We start from the raw sequence: 15,488 nt of genomic DNA, 5'->3' as shown, positions 1-15,488 counted from the left end.
ACTATAGTCTCTTAGTCTTTTGAGATAGTTTCACTCTTGTGCTAAGAGACTGGAAAATAATAATGTATATAAGTCTTGTGCTAGTTTTATATCAAATTGATTTAGAAATAATAAATTTTTCATTGATTTGTTTCGCTGTCTACTTTGCAAGGAATTAAGTTCATCTTCAACATATATCAGAATTTATTGATCAGATTATGGACCGTTCATGTATTAAATTTAAAAGAATGTTGGATGTAAAGGGCGTATTGGAAAGATTTCAAATTCACATTAGTTAGAGATAGAGTTCAAATTGACTTATATCAAATTGACTTAAGAATAATAAATTTTTCATTGATTTGTTTCACTGTCTACTTTGCAATGAGGATAGTCGAACGGCAGGTCGTTTTGCTACTATGCTTGATGTAATTTGGAATAATAGAAACAATGCTATTTGGAACAATGAAACGGACGCGGCATTGGCGCTTGGTACACAGGCATTCCGTAGGTGGCAAGATTGGTACTTAGCGCAGGATTGGAAGGAAAGTGGAAATTCTGATCATCCTCCGTTGGTATGGGAACCGCCAGGCACCGGTTGGTTAAAGTGTAATGTAGACGCGGGCTTCAACAATAACCGTGGTACTACTAACAGGGGCTAGGGTGTGAGAGATAATCATGGTAATTTTATCTTAGGAGGCACAACTTGGGATTTGGATCTTCTTTCCGTTGCATAAGCAGAGGCTTTGGCCTTGAAGGAGGCAATCCAAGGAGCTATAGCAAATCACTTGGATAAAGTTATTTTTGAAAGTGATGCTCTAAAGGTGGTTCAAGCGATTCATTCTCACCATTGTGGAAATTCTGAATTTAGTGTGCTTATTTTATCTATCCAAAACTTGTTACAAATTTATTCCAACTTTGAGGTTAAGTTTGTTAAGCTTCAAGCGAATATGGTTGCCCACTCGTTGGCGAAGGCGGCCAGTTTTTGGTCTAGGCGCAGTTATTTTAATGTACCTCCCTTCTTGTATTGAGAATATTTTGATTAATGAAATGTGTTAAGTTTGTTTTGTTCAAAAAAAAAAGTTCATCTTCAACATATATCAGAATTTATTGATCAGATTATGGACCGTTTAATATTTATATTTCATGTATTAAATTCAAAAGAATGTTGGATGTAAAGGGCGTATTGGGAAGATTTCAAATTCACATTGGTTAGAGATAGAGTTCAGAAAGATACCTCTCACCTTACAAATAGACATATTAATTGAGATATAATGTAGTAAAGCAGCAACTAAATTATGAAATAATATCGATCAATTATGTGAAGTTAAAAGCCAACTAAGTTGACTCTCTAACAAAGTCCCTAGGAAAGAAATTAATTTGTGACACGTCGAGGGAAAAGAGACTTAAGTTAATTGAATTTAATAAGTGATGGGAACCCAACCTTTAAGATTGGAGATCTCGTGAAAAGTTCATATGAGATATAACAAGTTACTTGTTAGTTCGGCTAACACCAAAAAATAATTAACTCATTTTTTCTTTTGTTTCTTTTTTATGATTGATTGAGAAAGTGCAAGAAATCACATTAAAGAGAGAATAAGTTTTTATAGCTTTTAATGAATTTTATTTTACATCCCTTATAAGTGATGTATGATTTGCAATATAGATTTAATAAAATCACCTACATGAATGTTAAGTAGGACCGTTTGTATGAGATCTAGACTAAATGTCTAGAGTACTCATTAGAAAAATAAGATATACACGAGAATTATACATGTCACCCCTCAAATTAGACCTGCCAAGCTCATATATTTTATTTTCAAAATTATCTTTGAATAAGTTAGTGGGGGATGACGAATATATATATATATATATATATATATATATATATATATATATATATATATATATATATATATATTTACTACTGAAAATTTCAATTTTTTCATACATACCAGAAATTTTAAATTTATGGTAGTACAATTTTTTTTTGCAAAAAAATTTCGAAATTTTTTAAAAATCTGGTAATTTTTTCAAAATTTCCGATAAAAACTCATGAAATTTTTTAAAAATTCCGTATTTTTTCAAAATTTTCAATAAAAACGCATACTTTTTAAAAATCAATGACTTTAGACAAGAATATAATGGTAAAAATATATATTTTAGAGGATGACATGTATAATTTGAGGAATGACATGTATAATTCTCGACATACACACGACCTAATAGTCCACCACAACGTTAACAACAAAAAATTGTGTTGTTTGATGCAAACTGGTATGTTAATATGTAAATTGTTTTTCATTCATATAACATGCTACACCAATGTCACCAGTATGTTAAATTTTGTATTCTAGCACTCCTTCATATGACTTGCTACATGTATAATGTTATCTTAGAGATTTGTTGTAATTTTTTTTAATTATTTTTATATATGTGGCGGAATGTTCAAAAATAATAATAATAATAATGTGGTGTATTATGATCTAAAATATTTTTAACAAATAATTATATTATATTTATTTTGTTTAAATTTCATTTATTAATCATTACTAAATGTTATTTTGAATAATATTTAAATAAAATTAGAATGTCATTTAATCTCTTTAATGCTTCTCAATTTCAAATTAAGAGATTAAATGAATAAATTCATTCATTTTCATTAATGTGCTTCCTGTTATTTTATTGATTTAGAAGCAATTAATTAATTGATAACAGTTAATTTTATTGGGTGGATAATTGATTGATTATACCATCGGTGAACGAGAGAAGAAGATGAATGTTGAAGAACAAAACAAGAAGAAAAAGTTAACATTTGATAAATCCATTGTACTTTTGTCCTACTTTAATATTTTATCTAAATCTATTCATTTGAATTAATAAATTTAGAGGTGATATAGTTTAGAGACATGCTATCTATACACCTCTTTCTCTACACGGTACCATACACCCTGAATTTTAACAAAAAGAAAATTTCTTTGTACAAAAATCAAAATAGATAAATTATATATATGATGTACATGTATCATTTTCCTACCATTTATAGTAAGAAACTATTGGAAACTAAAAATAGGTCAGTTTGATGATAGATGAGTTGAGAGGTGGAGCATGACAATGAATGAGACTTGAACTTTCCACAAACATTAACACATGTGGCCCCATTACTCATCACTTAACCAACCCTTTTTGAAGGGTAACATTAAAAACCACTACATATTTTCGGTCCAATATAATAAATGCATGACTCAAGTGGGGTCACATTTATTCTAAAATGCAAATTACAAATTCATCACACCTTGATAATTCTTGCTGTTGCCTAGGATTCACTCACTAAGAGTCTAAGACCTACCCTACCTCATTATATAATGTGGTGTTGTTTTAACTCAGCATGTGTTTTTCTTTGTGATTTGTCTTTTTTTCTTGGCTAAATACCCTTTTTGGTCCCTTAAGTTTACCTCGGGGTCCATTCCGGTCCCTTATCTTTAAAAAGTTCCAAAGTGGTCCTTTAATTGCTCAAAAAGGTCCACGTTAGTCCTTTCCGTCCAATTTTTGCTAACGGCGTCAACTTTTCCATTCTGGCATCTGACGTGGCGCTGAGTTGGCACACAATCATCTTTAAGTTCATTAAAATTATGCAAAAACATTCCAAAATTTTACTTTTGCCAAGATTCGATCCCATGCCCAATAGCTTGCAAGCAACACAAACTTTCCACTACACCACAATACATTTGCTATTTATAGTTTCATTCAATTTCATTATGAATATTATTATTATTATTATTATTATTACTATTATCAATATTATCATTATTATTATTATTACTATTATCAATATTATTATTATTATTATTACTATCATCAATATTATTATTATTAATTATTTTTTGTTAACAGGTCATTTTTATATAACTTAAAATAATTGTTGCATAAATCAAAATTAACACACAGTAACTTCATCTTCATTTGTCCTGTTTTCTGGTTTTAGGGTTTCTCATCCATTGGCTTCCATTATTTTCACCGATACAAAAATTCATCCATACTTGTTCTTCTTTGATTTTTCCAATTTTGTTTCCTTTCTTGCTCCTGGGTTACTGTTTTCTCGATTTTCAACAACAACATTTAAATTCAATTCATGTATTTAGTTAGGTTTCGATTTGGGATTTTCCTCGGTCTTAGAAATTGAAATGATTTGAGCAATTTCACAGCTTCCAAAATTCACACCTTCAGATTTTCGTATTTCAGATTTGCAGCTTAAGCGATGCCCGGTTTACGAGTCTCGCAAATCCATTGACTCCCATGAATAATTCATCAGTGATAATTGTTTTATACTGCAAGGGTTTGCATTAGATCTGAGTTTATTCCTCTTTTTCTTTGTTTAGATCTGAGTTTATTCCTCTTTTTCTTTGAAGAAAATCTCTATTCTTGTAAAAGATACTCTGTTTTTTAATAGATCCAGATTTTTTTATTTTGGAATATTTGTTTATGAATGAATACTGAGTTTTTATTTGGAAATATGCATTCATGAGTAAATATTGTGACTATGTTGTTGTCTACTATATCCTGGAAATATCTCAATCTTCTTTATCATGGAGACTGAATCTGGAAAAAAAAAGAAAAAGAAACAGTAATAATAATAATAATAATAATAATAATAATAATAAATAATAATAATAATAATAATATTGATAATAGTAATAATAATAATAATAATAATATTATTCATAATTCATAATAAAATTGAATGAAATTTTAAACAACAAATGTAATGTGGTGTAGTGGAAGGTTTGTATTGCTTGCAAGCTATGTGGCATGGGATCGAATCTTGGCAAAAGTAAAATTTTGGAATGTTTTTGCATAATTTTAATGAACTTGAAGATGATTGTGTGCCAACTCAGCGCCACGTCAGATGCCAGAATGGAAAAGTTGACAGGACCGCTTTGGAACTTTTTAAAAATAAGGGACCAGAATGGACCCCGAGGTAAACTTAAGGGACCAAAAAGGGTATTTAGCCTTTTTTCTTACCTAATAAAACAAACCCTAATCTATAATATAAGAAAGAAAACTGTTCTGGTTAATACACCATTATCCTTGCTTAATTGGGTGACAAATCTCAATTATGGGAGCAAATTAGGTCCAAAGTAACCATTTGTCAGACAATTAGATGGTATTAGTTACATAATTGGTACTTTTTTACTCATTCATTGGCTGCTTACATTATTTAATATTATTCTGCAACGTTCCAGTTGCAGACGAACCAGAAAAGCTTTCCAAGTTCTCTCTGCAAAACAACTGCTCTCTCATGGTCTTCCCAATGAGATGCACTGTTTGCAGGTTCTCTTTCTTTCTTTCCTTGTCTTTCTTTCTTTCCTCTTCTCTTTCTTCACATTTCCCAACTACCTCCTCTCTCCGGATCAAACCCTACACAAAAAACCTACAACAGGTATGAATCTTTCTTTCCCCTTCTTTTTCTTTCTTTCTTCCTTTCTGTCTTCACTTCCATATCGATTTCTTGGTTTTGTAGATTTTCATGGCTAGACCGTTTGAACTGGTGAAGAACATTGATGATACGAAGGAGCTTTGGAAACTTGCTGTCCGTATCCATCACAGATGGACGGTTGTTAATAAGAACAAGGAACACTTTGAGTTGGTTGTCGTTGACAAAGATGTAAGCATCTCTTTCTATCCTTCTCTTTATTTCAAATCGTTTTATTTCTTCGTTATCCTCTTTAGCCGTTGACGATGAAGATCTCCCTATGTCTAACTGGTTATCAAGTTGTTGGGTTTCTTCGTTTTCCTGTTTTTCCTCTCTTCGTATACATCCTTTTTTTTAACCTCCATTTTATTTTAATCACTGCTTTGAGTTGTTGGGTTCATATGACTGTACAGTTAGGCATTTGTATATTTCACGTTTCTGTTATTTTTGTTGTTTCTGCTAACCCTGTTTTACATCCTCTTGTGGTTTATTGTTGTAACTATCTTCAACTAACATCTTTGATCATATGTGTTTCCACAATTCATTAAATATTGCTCTTAAAATGTTTGGTTGTTCGTCTATCATGCAGGGTTGTGACATCCATGTCAAAGTTCCACATCCTTTTAAACAAGCCTATGATGCACTGTTAACCGTTGACAACACCTACACAATCTCGAACTTCCAAGTCTCTCTGAATGATTTACTTTTCAAGCCTTCAGATCACAAGTTTATGTTGACATTTACTGGTGGTACATCTGTTACAGACAAGAATAAACATGATATTCCTGCAAAGCCACTTAAATTCACTTCTTTTACTGATCTCATGTCTGGGAATTGGAAAAAGGATGTACTAATAGGTATGAAAAGCTAAACTTCATTTACTTGATGTGCTCAACATATTTCTTATTATATTGTATTTTGTGATTTTTTTTTCAGATGTCATTGGAATGGTCACAGAAATTGGTTATACACAACTTCAACAAGGGGGGAAGAAACAACAGATGAATATATGTTTGAAAGATTTGTCGTAAGAATGCCGATTATTCTACTTCCTACTAATCTTTTCAAATTTGTCATACCAACATTCTAATATTCTTGTCTTTGTTTTTAGGGACAACATTTTGAATTGCACTTTGTGGGAAGGATATGCAGTGCAATTCCATGATTTCAGTAAGACAAGAAAGGATACTACTCCAATCATAATTGTTTTGCAATATGCAAAAGTCAAGGAAGAAGGTCTCACTTTCTTATACATTTACAACATATTTACCATACTATTTATTTGTATATTTACAATCATCTAACTAACTTTATTCTTCCATTTCAACATTAGGATTGTATCCATTGTCTGTTTCAAACACTTTCAACGTTACAAAGTTGCATCTCAATGCTGACTTACCTGAGATAAAAGATTTTATTGGAAGGTTTCTTTTTATCTCCCATTTCTCCAGTATGATTTTCATCAAAATCCTGTATGCTTGATTTCTTTTTATCTTTTTTTTAGCCTTCCAAAGTACACTGAATCAGATTCTTCAAGCCAGGCTTTGAGTTTGCAGTCCCAAACTATGTCACAATACTCAAGTTCTTCTCAGCACACTCCTTATGATAAGCTTATGTATAAGGCAACTGTACATACTTTGGCTGATATTGTAAAACTCAAGGAGGTATTGACTACTTTGTATCTCATTAATATTCCTTTTACATGACCAAAGTTGTTTCTGTATCTATCGTTTCAATTACAGCTGGCTCAATGCGTGACCGTGGCAACCATCACCAAACTGAAAGCTGCTCAAGGTGGATGGTATTACCAAGCATGTCATGAGTGTCCTAGGACAGCCAAAGGATTGCTACCACCTTATGAATGTCTGCTTGGCCACAAAACAGAGACTGCAATTTACAGGTGACATGATACCGCTTCTATGACTTCTTCATTTTCTTCCAGGACTGTATACTCACCATCTCAATGTAAAACAGGTATAAAATTTTAATTGAGGTTTTTAATGCTGGAACAAAAGCTACCTTTGTAATATGGGACCGTGAAGCTTTTCAACTTTTGAAGGTCACTGCTGCTCAGATGCGCACTGACTTGATTGAGGTTTTATCATACCATTTTATACTGTGATTTTTAATTCATTCAGCCTATCTTTCTGAAACTCTTTACTCATTTGTTTATTTGTTATCAAAGGCTGGCGTTACCGACCCTCTTGATTTTCCTGTGGCACTTGATGCATTAGTTGGAAAGACCATGGTTTTCAAAGTCAAATGGCAACCTGACTGGGAAAATGGATCTGTTATGTCTATACTTGAGGATGACATTGTTAAAAGGGATATACTACGTTCATTTGGCCAGGAATTGGTACGTGTGTTATGCTGCTTTATAATGTACAAATATAAACATTGTAAATGTATACACTTCTAACATTTGACTTTTCTTTATTAGCCTGATTCACAGATGATGAACACTCCTACTCTAACACAGGTGTGTTTAACATAGCCTTTTTATATTATAGATTTCTCATTTATGTTTAATTCTTATTTGTTTGAAAAAATCACTCTTTTTTCTTTTATATTATTTAAGAACAATGAGAGTGTTGCTGAAGCTTCCCGGTTGGACGATTGGGACATCATTCCGGTATTAACCATTCCAAAGATGTTTTGTTTTCATAATATTTATAAGAGTCCGTTCTTTAATATGTATACATTTGTGTGGAAACTTCTTCTTATCAGGAAACCGATATTACGTCTAATACATTGCCGGAACCGCTTACACCCACTTCAGCTGCCAAACGGATTGCTCCACATGAATCACAAGATATTATTACTCTTTCATCTCAGACATCTGAAGGACAACAGTCTTCAACAAAAATGAAAAAACATATCAAGCTGGAGAATTAGATTGTGGTCCATGAATCTTTTGGATTGAACTTCTTTTGTAATATGATTAAGTAACCTCTTCTGATGTTTTCAGTTTCCACAAAACACATGACTACTTTTCAGTCTAGACAATGGTTTTGAAATATTAAACATCTTGCTTATTGTTGTAGAACTAATTTATAATCTTTATTACCACTTCCCTATAACCAGCATCTATCTCATTCTGCTCTTTATAATGTCCATTTAATTTCAGTTATAATGAATTATTGTTTTTACAAAATCCATGTTCTCATATGTGTTTTCTTATTATTGTAAACAAATATTGAACGTCTTGCTACTTGCTTATGTTGCTGATTATAATATCCATCTAATTTCATCAAGGTTCTCAAGAAGATAGAATAACTATTTCATAGATTTTTTTCAACTTTATCTAATAAGTCAATAACATTACTTTTAATCTGAATAAAATAATTCAAGTAATTCCACTTCTCTTTTCCCGGTGTTACACACTTTAATCTAATAAGCCAATAGTAATACTCTTTTTCAATTAAACAAAACAATCTGATAATAAATATATCCTTTTTTAGGTTGATACCCACAATTTAGCATATTATTTCCACTTCTCTTTTTCTGGTGTTACACACTTCAATCTAATAAGTCAATAGTAATACTCTTTTTCAATTAAACTATACAGTGTGATAATAAATATATGATTTTTTATCTGGATACCCAAGATTTTGCATATTATATCACACTACAATGTAGATAATCATTTTTTTATTACTTCTCCAAAGGTACACGTCAACAAATGCAACTCTACAGCCTGTTTACCCGGCCCCTCACCAAATTTCCGTACTTCTCACCCTAATCGGTACTGCATATACCAAAGCTCATGAGTGTATGTACTCTTTGTGTTCCCAATGCAGCTTTCTTTAGTCTAATAGCCACTTATAACTAATAGATCCTGGCCCCACAATACTCTATTTCATTATAGGTACTTCTTTTATGCAGAGAGTTTGTACCTTTTTTATCTTTTTCCAAATGTTGCTGTCACACTTTTTCCTTATTCCAAATGCCACCTTTAAAATGTCAACTGTAGAATTTCTTTTTGGTTTGCCCGCCTCTCTACCCCACAAACCAAATAACTTTGTTTTCAAAAATTTAAATTTCATCTTTCATTCTTTCAATAAACCGCCAAAACTCAAAACAACACACAAACTGAAATATTTTCATCTTTCATCATTCCAAGTTAAACAAACCCTTGGCTTCAACTATGTTCAACAACTATGCAATAGAAACAAATATCTTCTGCTGATTTTCATTGCCAGTTGGAGACAATCTATGCAATAGAAACAAACAGCTTTTTGGGATTAAATGGAACCTCCACATTTTACCAATGAACAAACCCCAGCTTTCCTGGCTAGGAAAAGAAGAAGACTCACCTTGAACACAAAGAAAAACATCTCTGGCATTGTTAGTTCCTCTCAATCGTCTCATCAACATCTCACACCCCTTCCAAATTTGCTAACGTACCAAAATATTAACACTACACCACCTACCTCAACCCAACACCAATTTCCTGTATCAACTACCCCTCACATAGGAAACATCCTTCCATTTGACTATGCCAATAAGGAAAATGTATCCCCATATTTCAGTCAAATTCAATCAACTACTCCCATTCCAACGATGTCATCCACGGAACATGCACCTTTACAGACAAATGGATCGAAATCCTGTCATACAGCTTCTTCTAGCCGTCACTTGAAAAACAGAAACAATGCAAAGACACCATTCTTTACTCTTCCACTTAGACAAAATCTTATAAACAGCTTCAATAAAACCACTCCTACTCATAAAGCTACTGTAAATGCCAATACCAATCTCCACACAACACCGAAAATAATGCAGTCCCGTGCCGCACATTCTCAGTTTTATACAACATTGGCTGCTGCTGATTACTCAAGCGACAATTCTTCCAGCCAATCTGAGGAGGACAATGCTATGGATGCCAATTCTGATTCAGATGGAGATCAAGATCAACCCGCGGTTCCTTTAGTAAATTGCCATGATGAAGGTATTTTTTTTTTCCACACCTATCCTTATATTGTTCAAGTTAATTTGTATAATCTGCCAGTTTTTATTAACAAGTTACCCTATTTGACAAATATAGTATACTCTGATATTGGAGATCCTGTATGGGAGTGCAAACACTGTGATGCCTATATGTGGTATCAGGAACGTAAAGGGAAGTCAAGACATACAACAATCCCAAATTTCGGTTTATGCTGTAAGGGAGGCAAGATTGTTGTCCCATTATTGGTAACACCACCACCACTTCTTAACACTCTTCTCTTTGATCCCAATATGAAAGATGCAAACAATTTCCAAAACAACATACGAACCTACAACGCAATGTTTTCATTTACATCCCCTGGAATGAAGTTTGACACTTCCATCAATGAAGGCGGAGGTCCTCCAACATTAAGATTGCATGGACAAACTTGCCACCGAATCGGCAGCTTGCTTCCTGAACAAGGAGAAATACCAAAATATGCTCAACTGTATATATTTGATACGGACAATGAAATTGACAACAGAATCAAATGTTTCAAGTTTGTCCATTTCCTTCTCTCATTAGTTTTCTTTGCATTGCACTTTCTTTTTAGAGATTAACATCGTATATTTATCATGATAGGGACAGCAAGAATGTTGACAGGTCTATTGTTACTAAGTTGAAGTTGATGTTAGATGAATATAATCCTCATGCCAAAGCTTTTAGAATGGCAAGGGATATGATTAAACAAACAGGTTTCCAAGATATCAAACTGAAACTTATTTCAGAACGATCTTCAGATGGTCGTGTCTATAACCATCCAACCGTATCAGAGGTTGCTGCTCTTATTGTGGGTGATGTCGACACCGCATCTAAGAGAGACATTATTGTTCAACACCGTGACGGTCATCTACAAAGGATAGATGAGTTTCATTCAGCCTATCTAGCCTATCAATATCCAATGATATTTGCATATGGAGAAGATGGATACAGGGATAATATACTGCACAAGTATAAACATGAAAAGGAAGTGACAAAGCAAAATCGTCAAACAATCAAAGATTGGTTATGTTTCCGATTGCATGAACGCAAAAATGAGGCAAGGACACTTTTTCATTCAAGGAGACTATTTCAACAGTTTTTAGTCGATGGATATACAATGATGGAATCAGAACGACTTAACTGGCTGAGAAAAAATCAATCCAAGCTAAGAGTTGGGAAATATACCAAGCTTAGTGAACAATCTGAAAGCACCACACAACAACCACATTCTAAAACTGGGAGAAGAATTGTCTTACCATCCTCATTTGTAGGCAGCAAGAGATACATGGATCAATTGTATTTCGATGGAATGGCTATTTCTAGTGCTATTGGCTTCCCTGATTTATTTTTAACTTTTACCTGCAATCCTAAATGGCCTGAGATTACACGTCACCTATCCATGAGGAATTTAAACCCAACTGGTCGCCCCGACATAGTTTCAAAGGTCTTCAAAATGAAGTTTGACGAGCTAATGGTTGATTTAACAAAGCGGCATGTTCTTGGAAAAGTCCTGGCCTGTAAGTTTATTAATCCTTTTGATATCTTTTTTTTAAAGACTACAACTTCGCAATGTATAAACATTCATCTAATATTCAACTGCTTTATTGGTTTTCAGACATCTACACTATAGAATTCCAAAAAAGGGGATTGCCACATGCTCATATTCTCCTATTTTTACATCCACTAAGCAAGTATCCCACTCCACCAGATATTGACAACATAATTTCAGCGGAAATCCCCGATCCACAACTGCATCCTAGGTTGTACCATTTAGTTAAGACACAAATGATGCATGGACCATGTGGTCTTGCACGACCAAAATGTCCATGCATGAAACATGGTAAATGTTCTAAGTTTTTCCCTAAAAAGTTCAATGAAACTACCATTGTTGATCATGAAGGTTATCCAGTTTACAGGAGAAGTTCACAGACTTTTACTGTTGTTAAAAATGGTATTACCTTGGACAACAGGTCCGTCGTTCCGTATAATACCAGGTTACTCCTTAAATATCAAGCTCACATCAACATGGAGTGGTGTAACCAGAGCACCTCTATCAAATACCTGTTCAAGTATATACACAAGGGATACGATCGAATCACAGCATCTGTTTCGCGATCACGAACTTCATCCAATAATAGTGAGAAGGTAATTGATGAAATTAAAGAATACCTTGATTGTAGATACGTATCACCAGCTGAAGCATGTTGGCGGCTTTTTTCTTACAAGATTCATGGAAGGAAACCCGCTGTTGAGCGTATGTTCTATCATCTAATCGGTGAAAAGCCGTTGTACTACACTGATTTTGAAAGAATGGAAAATGTTTTAGAAAAAGCAAGTATAACAGAATCCATGTTTACTTCGTGGTTACTTGCAAATGCTCAGTTTGAAGATGCAACACAGTTGACATATGGCCAATTTGTTTCTAAGTTTGTATATGTGAAAAAAACACGCTCATGGAAACCAAGGAAAAAAGGTTTTACAATTGGAAGGCTCATTTGGGTTCCACCAACCACCGGGGAACTCTATTATCTGAGGATGATGCTAACCGTTGTGAGAGGACCAAAAACTTATGAAGACATTCGCAAGATCGGAGAGAAACAATACGACTCATTTAGGGACGCATGCTTCGCAATGGGATTTCTGGAAGATGATCGAGAATATATAGGTGCTATTAAAGAGGCCAGCCAATGGGGATCTGGACATTTCTTGCGCAAATTATTTATTGTTATGCTTCTTTCTGGGACTGTAAACAGACCCGCATATGTGTGGAACAAAACATGGGAACTGCTATCGGATGGAATCTTGCACGCCCAAAGAATTTTGGCATCAAACAAAGGTGCATGATATTAGTTTCTCAATACTGTTATTCAATAAAATCTGCATACAATATATTAATGAATGGTTCTTTTATGCAGCTTTGGTGCTGACAGAGGAACAAACAAAGACTTTGAAATTAATTGAAATCGAAAAATTGCTGCAAGCAAATCGCAGGAGTCTTAAAGATTTCAAGCCTATCCCATATCCAGATGAGTATGTACTGCAACAATTGGGAAATCGATTGATCTACGAAGAAAGAAATTATGACGTCGATCTTATGAAGTCTGAATTCGATAAACTTTTCAGTGCTCTAACAGGTATTTTCGATTATAATTTAACATTACATTTGAAATAAATTTAAGATATACCTATGGCTTCCTAATTCAATCTTATGTTCTTTAAGATGAACAAAGGAATATTTTTGACAAGATAATGTTTGCTGTTAACAAACAAAAGGGGGGTGTATTTTTCTTACATGGTTACGGAGGCACCGGTAAAACATACATGTGGAAAACACTTGCGACTGCGTTGCGTTCTAAACATCGGATTGTTTTAACAGTAGCTTCAAGTGGAATAGCATCATTGTTGTTGCCTGGGGGCAGAACAGCTCATTCTAAGTTTAAATTGCCTGTGCCCACATTGGAAAACTCGACGTGCAAAATTGAATATAATGATGAGTACGGACAATTACTTCGAGAAACCGATTTGATCATTTGGGATGAAGCCCCTATGGCAAGCAAATTTTGTTTTGAAGCACTTGACAAAACCTTAAAGGATGTTATGAGTACCGGTAGCAATTCTACACTAATTTTTGGTGGAAAGGTGGTAGTATTTGGTGGAGATTTCAGACAAATCTTGCCTGTTATTCCTAGGGGTAGTAGATCCGATATTGTTCATGCTACTATAAATGCGTCGTATATATGGCACTCATGTCAGGTTTTGACTTTAACCAAAAACATGCGATTGAAGGGAGGCAGAACTGATGAAGAAAAGAAAGAAATTGATCAATTTTCGAAATGGCTTTTAAAATTGGGAGAAGGCCGACTTTCTGAGCCTAACGATGGTGATGCTGAAATTGATATTCCGCGTGAAATCTTGATAGAACAGTTTGATGATCCCATTGTTGCCATTGTTAACAGTACATACCCTGCTTTCTTGGATAACTTTACATCTTTCGATTACTTGAAGAGTCGGGCTATATTAGCATCAACAATTGAAGTTGTTGAACAAATTAATAATCATGTTCTAAACATGATGCCAGGTATTATTTTACTCCTTACATAATTAATTTCTACATTTCAACTGACTATAATTATATATTTATGTTCTATTTTCTCTATAGGGGAATCCAAAGAATATTACAGTTCTAATTCTGTTGATCGTTCCGAAATTCATGATAACGGCATTATGGCAGTTCTTACGCCTGAGTTTTTGAGTTCCCTACGAACATCTGGATTGCCCAGTCATATCATAACATTAAAGGTTGGAACCCCGATAATGCTTATGAGAAATATTGATCAATCCGAGGGTTTATGTAATGGGACTAGATTGATAGTCACAAAAATGGAAAACCATGTTTTGGAAGCAAAAATTATGGGTGGTAAAGGCCATGGAAAAATAACCTATATACCAAGAATGGATATGTCTCCATCACAGTCACCTTGGCCTTTCAAATTGAATAGAAGACAATTTCCAATCATTGTTTCCTATGCAATGACCATCAATAAATCGCAAGGACAATCACTAGATTGGGTAGGACTTTATATACCAAAGGATCTTTTTAGCCATGGCCAACTATATGTGGCCATTTCAAGGGTAACAACCAAAAAAGGGATCAAAATTTTGGTGCATGATGATGATAAAAAACCAAAGTCTACAACAACAAATGTTGTCTACAAAGAAGTCTTCGCAAACGTTTAAATGGTAAATACATCATTTAACTTTCTATGGGTGTCTACATTGTTACATTCAATTCAATAGGTTGACTAAATTATAAGATTTATAATTCAACTTCTGCATTCTGTTTCAGGTTATGAATGTTGAACAGAAGTAATCTATCATCTTAGCTATACTTCAATTTAGCACTTTTGTTACATATGTTCAAATTGGAAATGCAGTACCAAACAGTTACATATGTTGTAATTATATTTAACTCCTCATATGACAATTTTATAAGTTTTATATTTACATATATGTTTTAATCTTTGATATATGTTTCATCTTTACAATATGTTTTCAAACATGCCTTTT

At 33.6% G+C, this 15,488-nt stretch overlaps 2 protein-coding genes across 2 annotated transcripts; both read left to right on the top strand.

Annotated features, from left to right (window-relative positions):
* Positions 1-395: 395 nt before the first annotated feature.
* Positions 396-8,344, top strand: LOC131615018 (uncharacterized). The gene is made up of 15 exons (XM_058886538.1): positions 396-618; positions 718-986; positions 5,498-5,641; positions 5,863-5,934; positions 6,039-6,306; positions 6,386-6,476; positions 6,561-6,685; positions 6,783-6,873; positions 6,954-7,113; positions 7,192-7,349; positions 7,424-7,544; positions 7,635-7,805; positions 7,890-7,928; positions 8,028-8,081; positions 8,177-8,344. The coding sequence occupies exons 1-15, from the start codon at positions 396-398 to the stop codon at positions 8,342-8,344; spliced, it is 2,154 nt and encodes a 717-aa protein (XP_058742521.1).
* Positions 8,345-9,697: 1,353 nt separating this feature from the next.
* LOC131615017 (uncharacterized) lies at positions 9,698-15,158 on the top strand. The gene is made up of 7 exons (XM_058886537.1): positions 9,698-10,400; positions 10,497-10,938; positions 11,022-11,938; positions 12,037-13,257; positions 13,337-13,543; positions 13,642-14,499; positions 14,581-15,158. The coding sequence occupies exons 1-7, from the start codon at positions 9,698-9,700 to the stop codon at positions 15,156-15,158; spliced, it is 4,926 nt and encodes a 1,641-aa protein (XP_058742520.1).
* Positions 15,159-15,488: the final 330 nt, after the last annotated feature.

This window comes from Vicia villosa, linkage group LG6 (assembly GCF_029867415.1).
Source record: "Vicia villosa cultivar HV-30 ecotype Madison, WI linkage group LG6, Vvil1.0, whole genome shotgun sequence".
NCBI classification, from domain to species: Eukaryota; Viridiplantae; Streptophyta; class Magnoliopsida; order Fabales; family Fabaceae; genus Vicia; species Vicia villosa.
This window is presented reverse-complemented; position numbering and strand designations above follow the sequence as displayed.

Bases quoted from the DNA above. Each gene is read 5' to 3' on its own strand.
- LOC131615018 (XM_058886538.1), top strand. From the start codon at position 396: ATGCTTGATGTAATTTGGAATAATAGAAACAATGCTATTTGGAACAAT. The intron at 619-717 runs GTACTACTAACA...TTGCATAAGCAG, and splicing joins GGGCTTCAACAATAACCGTG to AGGCTTTGGCCTTGAAGGAG. The intron at 6,874-6,953 runs GTTTCTTTTTAT...TCTTTTTTTTAG, and splicing joins ATAAAAGATTTTATTGGAAG to CCTTCCAAAGTACACTGAAT.
- LOC131615017 (XM_058886537.1), top strand. From the start codon at position 9,698: ATGGAACCTCCACATTTTACCAATGAACAAACCCCAGCTTTCCTGGCT. The intron at 11,939-12,036 runs GTAAGTTTATTA...ATTGGTTTTCAG, and splicing joins TCTTGGAAAAGTCCTGGCCT to ACATCTACACTATAGAATTC. The intron at 14,500-14,580 runs GTATTATTTTAC...TTTTCTCTATAG, and splicing joins TGTTCTAAACATGATGCCAG to GGGAATCCAAAGAATATTAC.